The following is a 20964-nucleotide window of genomic DNA, read 5'->3' as shown; positions in this document are numbered from 1 at the left end:
TACCAAAATATAATTCTTAAGAGAAACATTGAGTGATTTACTATCTTTTTGTAAGTTCCATTTAAAGATGCTTCTAGGCCTTTGCATCAGCTTGCCATAGATGGGTTCATTTCCTTCTTTTGGCTGAGCAATCTGATCAACCATATGAGCAGATAATACATTCAGAGTAAGAGCCATGACTATCTCTGGGAAGGTTAATAAATAACTTGTCTAAAAAACAAACAAACAAACAAACAAAAAAACTTGTCTAAAAGGGACTCAGTTAATTTGCAATTAAAAAAAATCATAACTCAAATAGTTATTCAATTTGTTTGACTAAAAACAAATCTCAAACACTAAAAAGCAGATATTAAAAGTCCAGCTGTTTTGCAGGGGGAGAAAAGTTCCAGCTGTTTTATTAGTACCTATACTTATATATTCTTTTTTTTTTTTTAATTTTTATTTATGATAGTCACAGAGAGAGAGAGAGAGAGTGAGAGAGGCAGAGACACACACAGCCAGAGGGAGAAGCAAGCTCCATGCACCAGGAGCCCAACGTGGGATTCGATCCCGGGTCTCCAGGATCGCACCCTGGGCCAAAGGCGGGCGCCAAACCGCTGCGCCACCCAGGGATCCCTACTTATATATTCTTTACAATATCCTTTGCCACAATTTTCAATGTTTCTAAAACATATTTTGTATTCATTGAGCACCCTGCCACTTGATAGCCTAAATTAAACTGTCACTGCATTTTCAAATTCTAGCTTTGATCATAGGTCTGCTATAACACTGCTACCTAAATTCATATTATGCATCAGGATGAAAATGTAGTCCATGAAATTGCTTCTAGAATACAGCCAAAGAGGTGGGTGGATTTTTTTCTTTTTTCTTTGTTTTTAAGTTTAGTTTAAAACTACTAGACATAAAAAAAAAAAAAAAAAAAAACCTACTAGACCTAGTTACAAGGCTGTAAAATGCATTCAGGCTACAATTATTAGCCTGATGCAAAACTGTCCACTAGTAATGCATTTTAGATAGACAAGATACAGGGCACCTGGGTGGTTTAGTCAGTTTAAATATCCTATTCTTGGTGTTGGCTCAGGTCATGATCTTGGGTGAGATCAAGCTCTGGGTCAGGCTCCGTGCTGATTGTGGAGCCTGCTTAAGATTTGAGATCTCTCTTCTTTCTGCCCTCTCCCTGCTCCTGCACACATGCTGTGTGTCTAAAAAGAAAAATTACTTTAAAAAATAGATAGACCAGATACCTTTCTTATTAAATCTTACTTGAATTGGTTTTGTTTAGATTCTAGAGATGGTTTGTGTGTAAGAGAGTCTACACAGTTGCCTTGTATTCCAAGTGGGAATAAAATTGAAGTCTGTAGCAAATGAGGTTTCTAAAAGTTTAGATCCAAATTACTACAGATGCCTCTTAAGAATTCTTGTTTGTAAAAAAGAAAAAAAAGAATTCTTGTTTGTAATTGATGCTGGTACATTGAGCACCTTCTTTGGTCAGCACCTCACCCCAAATGTCCCTTACCAGAGCAGGATATTTCACAAATTCCCTGAGGTAAACAGGAGAGACTCTGTAGTCAAACAAATTTATTCACTATTAACCAAAAGAGCTATGTGCCTACTGTAGGCTGAGAAAGTCCAGTACTGTTTAACATTCAAATGCAGAAATTAAAAGTGTTACATAGGGATCCCTGGGTGGCGCAGCGGTTTGGCGCCTGCCCTAGGCCCAGGGCGTGATCCTGGAGACCCGGGATTGAATCCCACATCAGGCTCCCATTGCATGGAGCCTGCTTCTCCCTCTGCCTGTGTCTCTGCCTCTCTCTCTCTCTGTGAGACTATCATAAATAAATAAAAATTTAAAAAAAATAACATATAAAAAAAATAAAAGTGTTACATAGCTACTGGTTACATGTGGAATAATGAAATATAATCTAACCATCTCTCTTTTGCAAAGGATCAAGAGGGCTATAAATTAATGGGCTATAAGTTCTTTCTTTAGTTCTTATGAATAACAAGCAACAGTTTATACTTTTTTTTTAAAGATTTTTATTTACTTATTCATAGAGACACAGAGAGAGAGAGAGAGGCAGAGACATACGCAGAGGGAGAAGCAGGCTCCATGCAGGGAGCCCGACGCGGGACTTGATCCCGGGCCTCCAGTATCACACCCCAGGCTGGCAGGTAGCGCTAAACCACTGTGCCACAGGGACTGCCCAACAGATTGTACTTTTGCTTAAGACTTGAAGCAACTTGTAACTTAACTGAATTAGTAAGGACAATTAAATATAGGTATTCATGAAGATTACTAGGGTTTTCTAAGGATTCTTAATTTTACATTCTAGGATGGTGGCCCATGTTCAATGCTTGACATCACTGCAGAGCACAAAATTCACATAGTCTCAAGCAGATATTTTAATGCCTATAGTTTTCCAGAGGATTCTATTATTACTATATCATCATTGTATGCCATGTTGATTATGGTTTTCAAAGGCTGCTATTCTTTTTTTTGAGTGGGGCTTGAACTCATGACCCTGAGATCAAGACCTGAGCTGAGATCAAGAGTTGGATGCTTAACTGAGTGAGCCACTCAAGTGTCCCCAAAGGCTGCTATTCTTTTATTTGTAAGCTACTGATGGTTTTGCTTCATCATTACCAATTTGGTAATGCTGTCTGGTTACCTTATAGTATGTAACTATGCACATTTGCATAATTGGGGCCTATAATTTATTTATTTTTAAATATTTTATTTATTTATTCATGAGAGACACAGAGAGAGAGAGAGAGAAAGAAAGGCAGAGGCACAGGCAGAGGGAGAAGCAGCCTCCATGCAGGGAGCCCAATGTGGGACTCCATCCCAGGTCTCCAGGATCACACCCTGGGCTGAAGGTGGCACTAAACCACTGAGCCACCCGGGTGGCCCTGGAGCCTATAATTTAATTAAACCTAAAGACATCATTGTTATGGTTCAAATATGAATCATCTACACCACCATTATTAAAGCAGATATATAGACTCCTTAAAATTTGCATGTTGATTCATATAACAATGTGGATTAATCTTAAACTTCATTTTGCTAAGGGGAGGAAGCCAGACTCAAAGGCTACATATTATTTGATTCCATTTATGTGACATTTTGGAGGAAGCAAAACTATAGGCACAAAAAACAAGATTAGTGGTTTCCAGAGAATGATAGGCTGACCACCAAGGAGACACAAGGGGAATTTTAGGGTGATGGAATTATTCTGTATGGTTTTATATGGTGGATACATGATCCTGTGCATTTGTCAAAATCCACAGAACTATCCACTGCAAAGAAACTGTCACATATTGGAGGACACCAAGGAAACAATGACAGCCAAAGGCAAAGTGGTACCTCTGATTGGATTCTGGAACCAAAAAAGGACATCAGTGGAAAAACTAAAGACATCTGAATAAATCTGAATAAAGTCTGTAGTTTGCTTAATAGTATTATACTATTAATTATTATTATTTTTTAGAGTAAGAGAAAGAGATGGAGGGTGGAGAGAGAGAGAGAATCTTAAGCAGACTCCATGCAGAACCTGTCATGGCACTCCGAGCTCACAACCCTGAGATCATGATCCAAGCCAAAGTCAAGAAGCAGATGCTTAACTGACTGAGCCACCCAGGTACCCCAATGTATTTGCTTTGATAAATGTCTCCTGGTTACATAAGATGTTTACATTAGGAGTTGCTGGCTTAAGAGTATGTAAGAGCTTTGTACTATCTTTGCAACTTTTCTGTAAAACTAAAATTATTTGAAAATTGAAAGTTGAAAAAAGAAAAATATTTTTGTCTAGTGATCATTTGCTCACATATTATGAGTCTGTGCTATTGAAATAGTTTGCATCAAGGCAAGTGTAATAAAATTGCTGGGGTTTAAAGCTTGTGAGGCTATATTGTGTAATATAAAATCAAGCATACAAAAGAAACAAGCTGATCACCTATATTCTTCTCCAAATATTTATCACAGAGTTCTTTTGTTCACTTGATGGAATTAACAGTTAAAAATATTTTGAAAGTTATTTTCCTTTTTTTTTGTAGATATTTTGTAGCTAGTAGATAGAAATGCAGGTTTCTTTGTGTTTTTTTGTTTGTTTTTTAAGATTTTGCTTATTTATTTGAGATAGAGTGTGAGAGAGAACATGAGCAGTGGGGATGGGCAGAAGGAGAGGGAGAGGGAGAATCAGGCTCCTCGCTGAGCAGGGAGCATGATGCGAGGCTCAATCCCAGGACCCCAAGATCATGACCTGAGTCAAAGGCAATGGCTTAACTGACTGAGCCACCCAGGTGCCCCTGAGAATTACTTTCTAAGAGACAAACCTGAAGTAGGTGTAATGCTATCTTGTCTAGCTGTCCCCAGAATAAATAAGATTGACTTCCTCTCCTTTTTTACTAAGCTAATGCATCACTACAAACTGGAATGACAAGATAGTGGCTTTAAGAGCTCCTTTGCCCAGATTCAAAGAATTAGTGTTTCCTTCCTTCTGTACTCCCCCCATCAGTCTCACCCACACAGTTCACTCTCCTCTAGTCTTCTCAGTATGTTGGAGGAAGGGCAAAGGGAACAGTAAGTTCTTTCTGCAGGGTAAGCATGAATAATTGTAAAATTAAAGAAGTAAAAGGAGGTTGAAGAGAGCAGAAACGGGCCATACGTTAACTGCAAGGCTTGTAAATGGGAGGACAGTTTAAATGTGGTTCAGTTTCTTAGCAGCAGGCCCAGACTTCTGTACTCTCAGGTTATCTGCTCTTTCCCCAGTCCTGCCACTCTGCCAAAGCCTATGAATGATGATGCAGGAAGGGTTTTTTGGTGTTTTGTCTTGTTTTTAAGATTTATTTATCTGAGAGAAGAGAGAGCAAGTGAGGGGAGGGGCGAAGGGAGAGAATCTTCAATCAGACTCCCTGCTGAGCATGGAGCCTGACTCAGGGCTTGATCTCACCACCCAAGAGATCATGACCTGATCTGAAACCAAGAGTCAGAAACTTAGCTGACTGAGCCACCCATGTGCCCCAGATGATGCAGGAGAGTTAGCATGAAAAAAGAGTGCCATGCTGTGTAAATGTTGTTAGGGGATACACTGTGGATATACTAGGTGCTCTAATTATAATGGTGGGATTAAAAATGCTTATATATCAGTAAGAAAGGTAACTATAGCATACTCCAGTTGGAGGATGTGATAAAAAAGACGTGACTGCCGATTGACCTGTGAGCTGGACTAGGGCGCTCAGAGGTTCCTCACCCCCTCTCCCGTCCTTGGAATGTGGGTTCCACTTGCCTTTCCTGCTCCCAGAGGCTGCTCTAAGGAACATGGCCTTGAGAGGGTGATGTGATGTTGAAAACCCTTGCACAGTATATGTTACTGAACCCAGTTAGGGTCTTTTTATCAACTTTTGAGATTTGGAGGCAGGCATGGACATCCATTTGTCTTGCTGCCACCCAAGACAAACCTCATATGTAAGTTCCCTTTGTTACTATTAAAACTGCCACCTCCCAACCTGGGGTGGCTTGCCTCTTTCTCTGGTCTCTTCCTGCCTTCTGAGTACAGGGGCCAGATTCAGATCATATCAGGAAAGCTCCCGAGAGGGTTGAGAACCGATATTAAGCTTACGTATAAACTCTAAAAAGTTACTTCTGTCATAGTGTATAATTAGCTTTTTCGTGTGGATCTAAGTGTCAAGCAAGATACCTTTAGGGATGCCTGGGTGGCTCAGCAGTTGAATGCCTCCCTTCAGCCCAGGGCGTGATCATGGAGTCTTGGGATCCAGTTCCACTTCGGGCTCCCTGCAAGGAGACTGCTTCTCCCTCTGCCTGTGTCTCTGCCTCTTTCTCTCTCTCTGTGTCTCTCATGAATAAATAAATAAAATCTTAAAAAAAAATAAGATACCTTTAAATGTCTTGATCTTTATTACTCTGTGACTTCAAGGAGAGGCCACATTTGTCTGGTGACTTTGATAAGTATTCTAAAGTTTGCTTATTCAAAGTTCTGGGGGTATAAGGATAGTCCACTGGATTAATTATTTACTTTTGAAGATTTCAAAGATTTTTAAGAACTCTTATTTCTTGCAAAGGCCAGTAAAAGCATAATTAGAATTTTTCTTATTGCATTGTTGATACTGTATTTTAAGAATCAGAATGTCAAAGAAGCAAAATGAATTGACAGACTCTGAAAAATGTTTTCTCATAAGAAGCTAAAATTCTGGTACTTAAACATTTCAGGAGCTTGTATTACAAGTTACTATTTTGCTAATTCTGTTCTTTATTTTTATTTAGAAATCCAATACACTATAAACATAAGTAGGAATTAGAGCTCATAAACACTCATAAAAAAAAATCTCATCTGATTCCAAAGACTATTCGAGTTTGAGAACTACTGGGGCAGGGCTTACGGGCAAGCGTGTAGTGAATGAACACTGATACGTTGGAGTGGGGGGTATTAAAGGCAAAGTTATAAATGTGATTATGTGTGAAGTTTTATCAATTATGAAACACTATTAAGTAGAAGGTAGTGTTATGCAAAGATGCATAATCACAGACTGCTAGCGCTGGAAAGATCGTAGAAAATTGAGGTCCAGCGTGACTTGTTTCAGTTAGGTAGCAAAGTAGCCAAATGCGTATGGTGTTGTAAAAGTGCCAAATGGGTACATATACAATGTGTGAGAGCTTGCGGGGAGAGGTTACTGGGGTTGGGGAGATCAGGAAAGACTTCATGGGGAGACAAGAACTGAACTGGGTCCAGATGGATGATTAAGGTTCATATTAGTCATACAGTGGGGAGGGGGACTGAGCCCAGATGTAGAGGGGGGAATGCACAAGACAGGAGTTGAAGGGTGTGAGTCAGACCCATGAAGCTGAGCAGGAGACTCCTGTAGAGAGGTAGAGGAAATAGTGGCTGGAGAAAACCTGTGGAGTGCCTTGAGCCCTAAGCTAAGGAACTGCATCCATAGGGGATCCAAAGGTTTCTGAGTGGTCTATGAAAAGTTGGAGGGTGAGAATCTAATAGTAGGGCCGTTGAATCCAAAGGGCCTATGGACAGAGGCTAAAAGCAGGAGGCTACTGGAATGTTCTAGGAATGAGGCAAAAGAGGTCTGAACAATTGGGAATGGAAAAAAGCAGATGTTAAATGCAGGACTGACAGTTCTTGGGATTTTTGTGGGGCTCAAAGGGGAGAGGAAGGAAGAAACCATTGTGTGGGGGGGAGGTGTGGAGGTGTGTGTGTGTGTGTGGGGCACTGGGATTATGATCACACCACTGACAGAAATAGGAGGCTGGGTTGGAAGAAAAAGGAGATTGGTCTGAGACAGAAGGTGGCACTGTTACAGCGCTCTCTCTATAGGAAAACATGAAACACAACTTACCTTCATGTCCTCAAAATCTGTTATCCCCATCTGAGGGAGGTTTGAGCAGTTTACATGAATGAGCTTTCGGCCACAGACGAAGTTTGTAGTAAAACACTCCTGTTAGTACAGGAACATCACTCAAATGATGTATGGCAAATAGCAGGAAGAAAACAGAGGGAAGAAGGAAGGAGCGAGTGAGGGAGGGAAGGAGAAGAAAGGATTGGAGGAAGAGAAGGAAGGGGGGGGAGAGATAAATCAAGAAAAAGCTATAATTTAATTTTAAATTAAATTCAAATTTAAAAGAATCTTAACAATCCCACATATTTTCTGTCTAAACTGTCCATTAAATTTCATACTCCTCCTTAATATTTTTTGGCATGATACAACCAGTGCTTCTTTCATGCCTCAATTACATTTTTGAGTACTGGGGTACAAAAGATTTCAGGTCTTGTGTTGTAGCCTAAGAACATAGTTGGCATCAATGAAATGAGGACTCACCCTATCTTTTTTGTTTGTTCTCCCATTTTAAAAAATTTTTGTTATATATATTTTTTTATTGACGTACCATTGACATTCACTCTATTTAGTAAAACTACTTTTGGTGAATTGGCTATTTAAATAGTACTGTTAGGTGCTCATGATACACATGACAGATTTGGCGCAGTCACTTAAGATTAATAGCACAAGTTAAGGGAGCTGCTGCTAAAACAACTTGACAAAGTACCAAAAAGTCTACATTGGACAAAATCTGTTTAAAAAAGTTTTCTGTAAAAAAAAAAAAAAAAAAAAAAAAAAAAAAAGTTTTCTGTGAAAAAGGGCCTATATGAATTTCTTAGTCTTTATTCAAGAATTGCAGAGAAGTATACTCATTGTGGTAAGTAGGGGAAACAAATGTGGCCCTCCCTTCCTCTATCAAAATACATCAGAGGAAAGGACACATTTTAATCCAAGTTACCTCTACCATAGTCCAGAACTTTTCTATGCCTCTTCTAGTGAAGAAGAGGCAAGAGCTCAGGTAAGGGTAAGAGGAATAAGAGACAGAAGGATGACAGCATGTGATTTTTTAAAATGCTATTTTTGTATACCTTGTATTGAGGGAAGCCTAGCTCACTAATCCACTCTGCAACTTTCTCTGGGCTCCATTTAAGATAGTCAAATTGTGGCTGCATGCTTTCTTTTGGCTGGGTTTCTTGATCTTTGTGTAGCTGTTTCTCCAAGTCTACAACTTTTTCACTAAAAGAATCTCTTAAATCGCTCTGAGAGTCTGTGAGGTAAGAGTATAACTCACTACCGGTATCAGTAAGCTCAAACAGTTCGCTAAAACCTTTAGAAAGCTCATAATCTGTATTTGTTGAGCCTGCTTCACTTATTGTGAGCGACCCGAACATAGTTTCTCTTCTAGCTTTCCTGATTTCACTTACTGAGAACTTTCTTGTTTGATAGTCAGAGTGTTCTGACAAGGGCTCATCCTTGTCTACAGAATGGTTAAATCTGACTGGTTTTGGCATATCTTCCTTGGAAACTTCTGTACATGACTCTATTCTTAGCGGTAGTTTTGGTTTATCTGGTAACTCTAAATCTTTCTCTGCTTGTGTCTTCTTTTGAGTCTCTGGTTTGGTCTTCTGTGGTGGCATTTGATCTGTTTCCTCACTTGATTTTCTTGGTTCTATCTTTGGAAACTTTGGCTCTAGACCTTTCTCCTCTGTTGACTCTCCTACAGTCTCCTCTGATTTGGACATCTGTGGTGGTGCTAGTCCCGTCTCCTCCGTTGATTTTCTTTGCTTATCTTTTTGCTCTGATGGTTTAGTTTCCTCTAGTGGTTCTAAAACTTTCTCCACAGTTGATTCTTTCAGTGTCTCCACCTGAACTTCTGGTTTGGTCTTTCCTGATGGCCCTAGACCTATTTCCTCAATTGATTTTCTTGATTTTTCTTCAAGAAATTCTGATTTGGTCTCTTCAAGAGGCTCTGTCCTTTTCTCCTCAGGCGACTTTCTTTGGGCTTCCTTTGGACTCTTCAGTGTGGTCATCTCTGGCGGCTGTAGATCTGCCTCTTCAATCAATTTTCTTGGTTTCTCGCTTGGAAATTCAGGTTTGGTTGGCTCCGGAGGTTCTAGACCTGTTTCTTCATATTGCTCTGTAAGTGAATCCTCCAGAACTTCTGGTTCGGTCTCTTCTAGTAGCTCTAATCTTGTCTCACTGATTGAGGCCCCTGGAACTTCAGACTCGGTCTCCTCTGGTAGCTGCGGATCCGTTTCCTTAGCTGACTTTTTGAGCACATCCTCTGCAACATCTAGTTTGGCGTCCTTCCGTGGCTCTAAATCTGGCTCCTCATCATCCGTAAGAGCCTCCAAATCCTTGAAAAGCTCTCCTACGATCTCTCTGACCGTCTCTGACTCTGCCTCCTGGGGACTCTCTAGATCAGTCTCGCTAGGAAAGCCTCCCTCCGACTCTTTGGGCGTCTCCCCGTTGGACGAGCCGGCTGGTTTTAGGGGTAGGTGTGCGTTCTCTGGCGCCCCCACTTTGAGGTCCTCTTCCTCCACCTGTGGCTGGGGTTCCCGGTCAGTCTCTACAGGCAGCTCGGGGCCTCCCTGTGCCGTGGCGTCGGCTTCGGCATCTTGAGCCATTGCCAGAGGAGCAGGCCGTTCCCGTGCCCCGTTCTCCAGGTCTCCTTCCAACGAGCCCGACTCCGGGACTTGAGCCATGACGCACGTTAGCCGACGCGCCCAGGCCTCCTAGCAACCCCAGCTTCCGATAGCGTCTCTATGGATACCGTGATTTCCGGCCGAGTGTTCCTGAATCTTCCCTCAGGTTTTGTTTGTTCTGTCAAACCCTAAAACCCTGCGACCGAAAGCCCGCAGTCGCCCTCCCCGCGGCCGCGCCGCCAGCCTCCGCAGCCCGAAGCCCCGCGGCCGCTCGGGGGCCGGCAGCGCTGCCTCTTCCGGCCCGCGGGCCACGCTCGGCTCCTCCCGCCGCCGCCGCCGCCGCCGCCGCCGCCGCCGCCGCGCTCGCTCGGCCTTCGGCTGTTTCCGGAGTCACCCGCGGCCGGCGGCGGAGGCGCTCCCCGGGCGGGCTGCAGATGTCGGAGCGGCAGGCGGCCGGGGCACCGGCGGGCCGCGGCGGGGACGGCCCGGGAGTGGAGGGGAGCCAGGCGGCCGCCTCAGGTACGCAAGCCGGGGGCGGCGGGTGGGTCCGCCCGGCCTCGGGGCCCCGCCGGTCGCGCGAGGCTCGGCCGCGCCCTGGCCCGCTCCGCCCGCGCCCCTCAGCGGAGCCGACCCGCCGCGCCCGGGCCTCCCCTTCGCGCGCGGAGCCCCCCGCCGTCGCTCCCCCGGGCCGCGCCCCGCGCCTCGCGCCCCGCCGCCCCGCCCCCGCCCCCGCCCCCGCCCGGCCCGGGACTGCGCTCGGGCTGGCCGGCCGCTCCGGTTTCGAAATGCCGGTGGTTCCTGCCCCGCTTCCTTTCTCGGATCGGCCCGGATGGCGCTGACCCGGCTGCTCTGCTCGCGCGCGGGCGGCTCCCCGGCCCTGGGTCGGCCCAGCCTGGCCCCTCGCTTGGCCCCGCGCCCCGGCGCCCCCCGCACGCAGGCCCCGCGCCTCGGGCGCTCGGGGCGCGGCGGTCGGGAGGCGGAGCGGGCGCGGCGCGGCGCGGCCCGAGCCGACCGCACCGAGGGGCTGAGGTAGGGGCGTGGGCGACCTCCCTGCTCGGCCGGCGCCCCGCTCCCTTCTGGGTCCGCCGCCCCGCGAGTTCCTGCCCCCGGGTGACCTCAGCGTCCGGAGGCGACGGGGGCCCCCTTCGGCTCCCCACACAGGGAGGGTCAGAGGGCAGGGGGGCAGCTGGCCTCACTGAGTGGCAGGTACAAATTGAGTTTTCGAGTCTGGAATGAAAACAGACACCGTCACCTGTAGTGGTAGACTCGGAATCTTCAGCGTCCTGATGGGGTGACCTTGGGCAAGTCACTCCTCCCTGTTTCAGTTTCCTTTCCCACATATAAAACGTGGGAACTCCTAGTACCCGCCTGGTGAGATTGCCGGGCGATGACATGAGCCCCCTCAGGGTGAGGCACCGGTGCACCCTATAACGGGCTGTTCACCCCCTCAGGGTGAGGCACCGGGTGCACCCTATAACGGGCTGTTCATCATTGTAGGATCTGGTTTTGCACACGTCAACTCCGTGCGCGTCGGAGGTGTCCCTGGATGTGTGTCTTCCTGCACGGTGATTTTTCTCTATCCCGAATACCCCCCCCCCCCCATCCTCTAATGCTACTTCAGTCAGACACACACGCATCTTTGAATCACCCAGTTTTGGCCCATGACTTTGTCCTCTTGCTTTGAAACATCTTAACAGTTTTTGCCTTTTTTTTTTCTTTGTACAAACTTTTATGCTTTGTGGTATATTCAGAATTGATGGCATGTATTTAACATTACAGCAATAGAAATGTCGAGCATGATTTCTAAAAGACTCAGCAAGTGAGCATTCAAGAGTCTCAAACATCTGTCCCTTGTATGTCTCAATATTTATGAGTTGAGGGTTGTTTTTCTTTCTTTCTTTCCTTCTTTTTTTTTCTTTTTCACTTCCCCTTTAGCTCCTTGGGTGCTTTTGGCAATCAAACTCAAAACACTTTAAATAGAAAAGGCTTAAGAATAATCGAATACCTTAGATGATGGTGGTGGGTTTGTCTCTGAGTGTCTTCCTCTCCCCCATCCCTTTTAATTGGGTCCTCCATTTTTTTCCCCTCAGGACCATGCTAGAAATGCTTCTGGTTACTTTCGTCCTCTTGCCCTTAGCAGGGTGAGTGTTGGTTTCTTTTTCCGTCATGTAGGGCATTGTTAATGTAGCACATAGCATGCTCTTTCCCTTGAGGTAGGATTTATTGCTAATAAAATGATAGGAATGATAACTTACATTAATTGAATGCTTCTCTGTGCCAAAAAGTGGACCAAGATTTACTTGTATTATCTGACTTAATCCTGTCAGCATTCATTTTCTCCCCATTTTATTTGATTTGATTTTTAAAGGTTTTATTTATTAGAGAGAGAGAGAGGACACGAGTAGGAACTGGGGACGGTGGGGTCCGAGGAGCAGGAGAGGAAGAAGCCGACTTCCCACTAAGCCTGACATGACGCGGGGCTGGGTCCCAGGACCCTGAGATCATGATCTTGAGTCGAAGGCAGACACTCAACCGACTGAACCACCTAGGTGCCCTTTCTCCCATTTTATAGAAGAACAAACTATGGCTGAGACAGCTTATCTGCCCAAGTGACTGTGGCAATTTTGCTGTCTGTATGAAACCGACACCTTGTTGTGATGAAGTCTACAATCGTTTGTTTTTATTGGCTGTTGATCCAGTATTGGTATTCCAGGGCAGGTTATGGTCTTTGTCCTCTAGATGTGTTGTGTTTGGTAAGATGAGAATACCCCAGGAACAAACATCAGCGACTCAAAACATATAATTAAGTGTCTGTTATTACAGTTCTTTATGTACTTATCCCCCAAGAAATCTGCTTTAGGGGAGGGACAATCTGTCTCTGCTTATGTCCTAGAGCCCTTGATGTTGTGTCCTGGAGGTTCTATAAATATTTGCTGGATTGTGAGGCAAAGTCTCAACACAGAGATTTGGAGGAGCACCAAATGCATATGAAGAATTAAAGTTGAGATAATTAAGCTTGTTCTTTGGGTTAAAGCCGTGGTTCTCAACCAAGGGCGATTTTTCCTGGGGATGCTCAGGGGATGTTTTGGTTGTCACTGCTGGGTCTGGGGAGGAAAGGTGGGGCTGTCCCTGATATCTAGTGGGTAGAAGTCAGGGATGCTGCTAAACACTCTGCAATGCACAGGACAACCCTGACGAGGAAGAATTATTTGGCCCCGGATGTCAGCAGTGCTGCTATTGAGAAGCGCGTTAGCATGAACCTGGATTTCCAAAGCAGTGGAGAAAGCATACATCTGGCTTGGCTCAGAGTCGTAGAACCTGGGGAATAAACTTTAAAAACTGCTTCAAATGAGGAGTTTGTTTGATTGGGTCCTTCTGCCACCTTCTTCTAGAATATGACCCAATAAGCAAACAATAGAGGCCTGAGAAAAAATGAAATTGAAAGAAGTATCTGGGGGATCCCTGGGTGGCTCAGCGGTTTAGCATCTGCCTTCGGCCCAGGGCGTGGTCCGGGAGTCCCTGGCGGAGTCCCACATTGGGCTCCCTACCCAGGGTCTGCTTCTCCCTCTGCCTGTGTCTCTGCCTCTCTCTGTGTCTCTCATGAATAAATAAATAAAATCTTAAAAAAGAAAAAGTGTCTGCCATTCTCTCTCAGAGAGAAAGCAACAATTAGAAATGAGTTTGGACATTCAGTTGTTATTGAATTAAAGGTTTTGATTTTTTTAAAAAGTAAAGGTTTTGATTTTTCAATGTATCTTATTCCTTCAAAGCAGAAATTTGTTTTTAAACAATATTCTCTTCTGACAGTACCTTTTAAGTTTCTTCATGTTTGTTAGCTGGTTTTATTTTTTTATTTTTTTAAAGATTCTATTTATTTATTTGAAAGAGAGAGAGAGAGAGCATGAGCATGAGCTGGGGAGAGGAGAGAGGGAGACGCAGACTCCCCACCAAGCAGGGAGCCCATCGCGGCTCAGTTCCAGGACCCTGAGATCATGACCTGAGCTGAAATGAGATACTTAACCAGCTGAGCCACCCGGGTGCCTCTTAGCTGAAGTTTTAAGTGATGAAGTAAGAAAACTCCATGTTCTTCTGGTGACCACAGTGCTGTGTTTTGTGAACTGTAATTGTTTCTAATAATCCTTTATGTGGGGCACCTGGGCCCTCAGTCCCCAAGAGGAGAGAGAGATCACTTTTTAGATAGTGAAACTATCTTGAGGCAAACATGTTGCATCACTTAAGAGACTTTTTTTTTTTTTTTACGCTTAGGGCCCTTTGTGGAAAATAAAGGGCAAAGTCTGTTATGACCTTGAAGTCCGCATTAGAACTTGGCTTGGTGTATATGACTGTGAGAGCTATGAAGGCACTTAGACGCTAAGGACTGGAATAGATCAGGTGAACTTGTCGTGATTCTTATATAGGTCTCAGAGCAGTGCAGTAAGTCTTTTTGCAGTCATAAGGACTGATGAGAAATTGGATCACGTAGTCTCTGGATTTGGTTGGAATATAAACTCAGGGGGCAGTCTGGGTGGCTCAGCGGTTTGGCCAGCCTTCGGCCCAGGGTTTGATCCTGGAGTACTGGGATCGAGTCCCACGTCAGGCTCCCTGCATGGAGCCTGCTTCTCCCTCTGCCTCTCTCTCTCTCTCTCTGTCTCTCTCTGTCTCTCGTGAGTAAATAAATAAAATCTTTAAAAAAAAAAAAAAAGGAATATAAACTCAGGCAGTTTCTTTTTGTTTAAGCCTCTTGAGTCTTTAACCACATAACCTGCTTTTGGTTCCTCTGCCCTGAATTTAAAAGGCCAGGCTAATTATCTCTGCAGCCTGTTTAGTGAAGGGGAAGTCTTATGAGACCTGTTCTAGAGAACTCTGACCTGATATTCAAATGCTTTAGAAAAAACCCTGTTTTTTTGGTTCTCTTTGTAGAGAAAGTACAAAGTACACAATAAACTTAAATCTGTAGCATGATTAGAATGTCTGAAACCATATTCTGGTAACATAGAAAACTTGTATTTTAAGTATTGTCAAAAATAAAATAAATCATTATAGGAAAGTTTCTTTTCTTTCCTCTTCACCTTGTTTTAGAGGCTATCAGTTATAAATTTAGTTATTCTTGGCTTCCATTTTCCTTTCTCTGTTCATTATTTCCAAAACTGGCCATGCACGTACCATGTCATGGTTTTTGCCAAGTTAGAGAATGCATTCCAAAATTATTTGATTATTATTTTTTCTATACATTGACATTAAACATTTTATTTCATTCTAAATAATATCTGTGCTATTACTATTTTGATGTATCAACTTTTCCTAATACATGTTAAAATAAATACCCATTTAAAAAAAAAAAAACATGTTTTCCTGTATACCATCTAAATTTGCAAAACTTACCCTGGTCTCTCTGGTCTTGGAATACTTGTTGAATTGGTCTATATTTGGCTGACATATTAAAAACTATCTACAGAAAAACTGACTTTTTCTTCTTTATAGTGGTCTAAATTTCACTGAATAAATTTAGGAAACATAACAAACTGTTAGTAACGGTTTTCTCTCTCTACAACAGGACTGTATCTTCCACACTTGATACCCCTGGAAATAAACTTAAGAATTTCTTTCTCCTTTTCTTACTTCCTACCTCTCTGAATCCAGTTACAAGTTGTTTTACCAGTAGTTCCTACATAATTTAGCAAATACCTTTAACCTTGAAAATCAAGCACACTATCTCTTTTTCACTTTTTTCCCCCTTGCATACTTTAAGCTGATAAGGTGCTAGGAGAAGTGGCTTCTAGCATATGAAAAATACTCAACTTAATTTTCGATAAGAGACTTGCAAATCATATATACACTGGGCAGTTTGATATCTCAGTATGTTGGTAGGGGTGTGCAGGAACAGGAACTTTCATGCACTGCTGTTAGGAGTGTAAATTAATACAAATGCTGTGGAGGGCAGTTTGCCAGTATCCATCATAATTACAGTATATGCTCTCATCGATCCATTCCTTCCAGGAATTTATCCTCTATAGATTTATTCTTATGCCTATTTAGTGACACAGACACAAAGTTAGTATAGCATAGTGTGTAATGGCAACAGATTAGAAAGGACATAAATGTCCATTAGTAGGGAACTGGTTAGGAATATCCAACCAATGAAATATTAATCTAATCAGCTGTAGAAAAAAAACCTTTCATATATGGTTATGGAAAGATCTCTGAGATATAAATGGAAAAAATAAAGTATGTTTAATATGCTCATTATTTGTATAAAAAGAACATATATGCACACACATATTTATGTGTATAAACTATCTCTGGGAGACTGCACAAAACCTAATAACATTGGTTGCTTTGGGTGGTGGGAACTTAGACCAGTGGAAGTTTTCACTGTATCCTTTTATGCTTTTTGAATTTTGAAAACTATGAATATATTATCTATTTAGAAAAAATACATGTGTCATGAGATTCTTCACTGTGTTTATATTTTAAGAGATAGTCTGTACATCTCTTTTGCCTTTCTGCTCATCAGGAACTGACCCTTTCTGGGCTTTTTTCTCTCAGATGAATTTTTTATGAAATATAGGTTGTAAATCTCTTTAGGGATCAATTTTATGTTATTATTTAAATCTACTGTTTTTTTTTTAATTATTTTTGTGCTAACTTCATTTCTAAGGATAAATCAAAAGGGGTAGAACCACTACTTAGATAAGCTGTTACATTTAGCCAATGACAAGAGAGAAGGCAGATTTTTAAAATTTCTATTTTGTTTCTATTTTATTCAGTAAGATATTTTCAAATTGAAAAGGTAAAGAGGCAATGTTGGTTTGTTTTGAGTAATGGTAGACTAGTAATCAGATCAGTTCTCCCACTGGGGACAATTAGGAAATAATTGTCAACATATGAATATTTGCTTGAATATCCTGGAAAGCTAGCCAGATAATGAAGAATTACTAGACTATAATCAATGTGAAGGCAGAAGTATAGAGGCCCAAGGATAAGAGTCCATTTTGGGGTCTCCTTTCACATCTGATGGCATATGCTGGATTTGTAAGTGGAGAGGCTTTTCAAGGCTGCAGATGTGCCTTTCTGGATTAGAGAGGCAAAGATTAATGTTTAGAACTAATCAAGTGGGGGGAACCTGGTGAACTCCCTTTACTCTAGGTTGGGACTATGAAAGGCCATGTTCTGAAAGTAAGGGTAAATTAGAATTAGGCCATTGCAGGGGCTATAACTCAGCTTCAGAAAAATCTTAAATTCGTGAAATTGGGTTAAGGTGCCCCCAGGCTGCTAATGTCCCCAGGTATGTGGAAAAAGCAGAGGCAAACCTCTGGAGGCTCATATAGATTAGGCTTCAGATTATTTCTACAATTTTGTGAGAACAGTTTCTGGCACATTTCCTAAATGACCAGATGCCTGAGAAGAGAACGTGAACAAAAATCAAAAGAAACAACAGGTAGTAAAAATCAATCCAAAGGGGCACCAGACTAAAACATAATTATATTTATTATGCTCAAAATAAAAGACAAGTTTGAGATATTTGGCAAATAATTAAAATTTATAAAAATAGAACCAAATAGAAATTCTATAATTGAAACATACAGATGAGAATTTAGAACTCAGTTGATAGGTTTAGCAAAAAGTTGCTATATCTGAAGACAGAATAATGAACTGATCAGAAGAAAGTATCTAGAAGGAAATATGTAAAAGTGCAACAGTGGAAAATTCAGGAAAGAGGTAAGAGATATAGAATATATGGTGAAAAAGTCTAACACTTGTATAATTGGAGTCTTAAAAGGTGAGGAGAGCAAGAATGGACAGAAGCAATGTTTGATGAGATAATAGCTATGGGATGCCTGAGTGGCTCAGTGATTGAGTGCCTGCCTTCGGCCCAGGGTGTGATCCTGGAGTCCCAGGATTGAGTCCCACATGGGGCTCCTGCATGGAGCCTACTTCTCCCTCTGCCTATGTCTCTGCCTCTCTCTCTTTGTCTCTCATGAATAAAATCTTTAAAAGAGAGAGAGAGATAATAGCTATGAATTTTCCAAAGCTAACGGAATGCACAGTTTTAAGAAGCCCTACGTATCACAAGCAGAAGTACAATGAAATCTATAGTAGATACACATTAAGGTAAAACTGCTATAAAAATGGGGCACCTGAGTGGCTCAGTTGGTTAAGAGTCTGAGTTGTATTTTCTGTTCACGTCATGATCTCAGGGTCATGAGATGGAGCCCCATGTCAGATTCTGCGCTCAGTGGGGAGTCTGCTTGAGATTCTCTCCTTCTCCTTCTGCCCTTCCCCCCACTCGTGCATTCTCTTGCTCGCTCTCTAAAAAAAAAACAAAAAACAAAAAACTTTTTTTTAAAATCTTTAAAAAAATTGCTTGAAAGCCAAAACAGAAAAAAAGCAGCCAGAAAAAATTAGAGTGTGCCTTGAAAGGAATAGTAATTGTTAGCTGACTTCTGCACAGAGCAATAGAAGCTAGATCATCTTTAGAATACTGAAAGAAATACCAATAGAGAATTTTTTTTCCAGGACAATAGTATTTAAGAATGAAGATAAAATAAAAATATTTTCAGGCAGTCAGACACAGGGTTTGCCACCTGCAGACTGGCACTTATAGAATAACTAAATTCTTCAGGCAGAATCAGAATGATCTCAGATGAAAGGAAAATCACAATTTCATCTCACTCATTACCATAGATGCAAAAGGTCATGAACAAAATGTTAGCAGACTAAATCCAGCAATATATGTGACCAAGTTGAGTTTTTTCAGGAATGCAAAGGAGTTTTAACATTTTTAAGATTTTATTTATTTATATATTTGAAAGAGAGTGCACGGAAGCATGAGCTGGAGGGAGGGGCAGAGGGAGAGGGAAAAGCAGACTCCCCACTGAGCAGGGAGATAGACATGGGGCTCTATCTCAGGGCCCTGAGATCACCTGAGCTGAAGGCAGATGCCTTACCGACTGAGCTACCCAGATGCCCCATTTTAATACCTTTTAAAAGTCTGTAAATCACCATTTTAATGTGCAAGTGGATAAAAACCATCAGCTTAATAGGTGAAGAGAAAGTGTTTGATAAAATTCAACCTCCATTTATGATTTAAAACTCTTGGGGGGGATCCCTGGGTGGTGCAGCGGTTTAGCGCCTGCCTTTGTCCCAGGGCGCGATCCTGGAGACCCGGGATCGAATCCCACGTCGGGCTCCCGGTGCATGGAGCCTGTTTCTCCCTCTGCCTGTGTCTCTGCCTCTCTCTCTCTGTGTGCCTATCATAAATAAATAAAATTTAAAAAAATAAAAAATAAAAAAATAAAACTCTTGGGGCAGCCCGGGTGGCTCAGCGGTTGGGATCGAGTCCCATGTGGGGCTCCCTGCAAGGAGCCTGCTTCTCCCTCTGCCTGTGTCTCTGCTTCTCTCTGTGTGTGTGTCTCTCATGAATAAATAAATAAAATCTTAAAAAAAATAAAACTCTTAGCAAAGTAGGGATAAAAGAAAAAACTTCATTAATTGGATAAAGTATACCTACAAAAAACCTATAAGCAGTATCAAACTTAATGGTGAGATTTGAAAGTTTTCCTCCTGAGATGGGAAATGAGACAAGAATGCCCACTTTCATCACTTAACTATTCATCATTTTATTGGATGTCCTAGCTAATACCGTCAGGCAATAAAAAGAAAACATATGAAGATTAGAAAGGAATCCTGTTAAATCTTTTGTTTACAAATGATTACTATACATGGAAAATCCAGAAGAATCTACAGATAAATTATTAGAACAAATAAGTTTGTCCAGATTTCTGGGTATAGAGCCAATAGGCAGAATTTAATTGTGTTTATATATACAAGCATATATATATATATGAGATATTGTGAGTTTGGTTCCAGATCACTGCAATAAAGCAAATATTGCAATAAAGCAAGTGAAGTTTTTGGTTTCTCAGTACATATAAAAGTGATGGTTATGATATCTTGTAGTCTGTTAGATGTACAATAGCAATATGTCTAAAAAAAAAGTGTAATACCTTAAGTTAAAAAATACTGCTAAAAAATAGTAACCATCATCTGGGCTTTCAGCAGAGGTGTAATCACTGATCATAGATCACCATGACTAATATAATGATAATGAAAGAATTTGAAACATTGCAAGAATTATCAAAATGTAACACAGACACAAAATGAGCAAATGCTCTTGGAAAAATGGTGCTGATAGAATTGCTTGACACAGGGTTGCCACAAACTTTGTCAAAAATGCAATATCTGCAAAGTGTAATTAATAAAGTGAAGCACAATAAAATGAAGTATGCCTGTACCAGCAATGAAGTTAAAAAATATATAAAAATAGTATTTACCATAAAGAAAATTCAAATACCTAAGAATAAATCTCACAAAATATATGCAAAGTCTTTGTGTGGAAAATTATAATACATTATTATTTTTTTATTTTTATTTTTGACAACCAGAACATACATTGTATGATTAATTGTTGAAATCCTTAAGGACTGGGTTGCAACACCTGTCTTCTTAGTAAGGTTTAGGTGTTGTTCCTTCACGGAATACAGGGTTGAATCTGCAGTATACAATTTTTAGCTGCCTCATTTGACCAGCCCCAGTGGTGTTTTGTCTTTTAGTTTTGGCACTCCAGTTATACTTTCCCTTCTGCTTGGTAGGAAAGCCACATTTGCCATAGGCTCACTTCCAAAGGTGGGAGACATACAGAGTCACAGTGTGCATGTCTTATTGCAACCTTTTCCAAATGATGGCATCCCCTTTGTCATCTCATTTCTGTGGCCAGGACCCTATAATTATGGAGAGATATGAAAGAATAAATAAATGGAAAGAGATCATATTCCTAGATCAAAAGACTCAATATTGTAAAGATGTCAGTTCTCCCCAACTTGATATATAAGTAAAATAATCCCAGTAAAAATCCCAGCAGGGTTTTGGTGGGGTTTTTGCATGGAAATTTGACAAGCTAGTTCTAAAAAATATG

At 41.8% G+C, this 20964-nt stretch overlaps 2 protein-coding genes across 8 annotated transcripts in view; one reads left to right on the top strand and one right to left on the bottom strand.

Annotated features, from left to right (window-relative positions):
- Positions 1 to 10249, bottom strand: part of SAMD15 (sterile alpha motif domain containing 15) — a 52847-nt gene extending 42598 nt beyond the window's left edge. For 3 of the 5 annotated variants that reach the window (XR_007412440.1, XR_007412441.1, XR_007412439.1), the window contains exons 1-3: positions 8433 to 10249; positions 7366 to 7464; positions 5697 to 5850 (exon numbers count right to left, since the gene is read on the bottom strand). Coding sequence is in view for 2 of the 5 variants with exons in the window: in XM_025442556.3 (XP_025298341.1) it covers positions 5854 to 5874; positions 7366 to 7464; positions 8433 to 10049 (1737 nt within the window). In the remaining 3 variants the exon portion in view is untranslated. Of the gene's footprint in view, positions 1 to 5696; positions 5875 to 7365; positions 7465 to 8432 lie in introns of those variants that run through there. The other 2 variants (XM_025442556.3, XM_025442555.3) reach the window with 2 other exon arrangements.
- Positions 10250 to 10350: 101 nt separating this feature from the next.
- The window catches only part of TMED8 (transmembrane p24 trafficking protein family member 8), a 33125-nt gene continuing 22511 nt past the window's right edge, over positions 10351 to 20964 (top strand). Inside the window, exon 1 of one of the 3 annotated variants that reach the window (XM_025442557.3) lies at positions 10351 to 10508. In XM_025442557.3, coding sequence (XP_025298342.1) covers positions 10424 to 10508 — 85 coding nt within the window. In that variant the 5' untranslated portion in view covers positions 10351 to 10423. The remainder of the gene's footprint in view (positions 10509 to 20964) is intronic. The other 2 variants (XM_049113332.1, XM_035720111.2) reach the window with 2 other exon arrangements.

Source organism: Canis lupus, chromosome 8 (genome assembly GCF_003254725.2).
Source record: "Canis lupus dingo isolate Sandy chromosome 8, ASM325472v2, whole genome shotgun sequence".
NCBI classification, from domain to species: domain Eukaryota; kingdom Metazoa; phylum Chordata; class Mammalia; order Carnivora; family Canidae; genus Canis; species Canis lupus.
The sequence above is the reverse complement of the archived record's forward strand: the minus strand, read 5'-3'. Positions and strand labels throughout refer to the sequence as shown.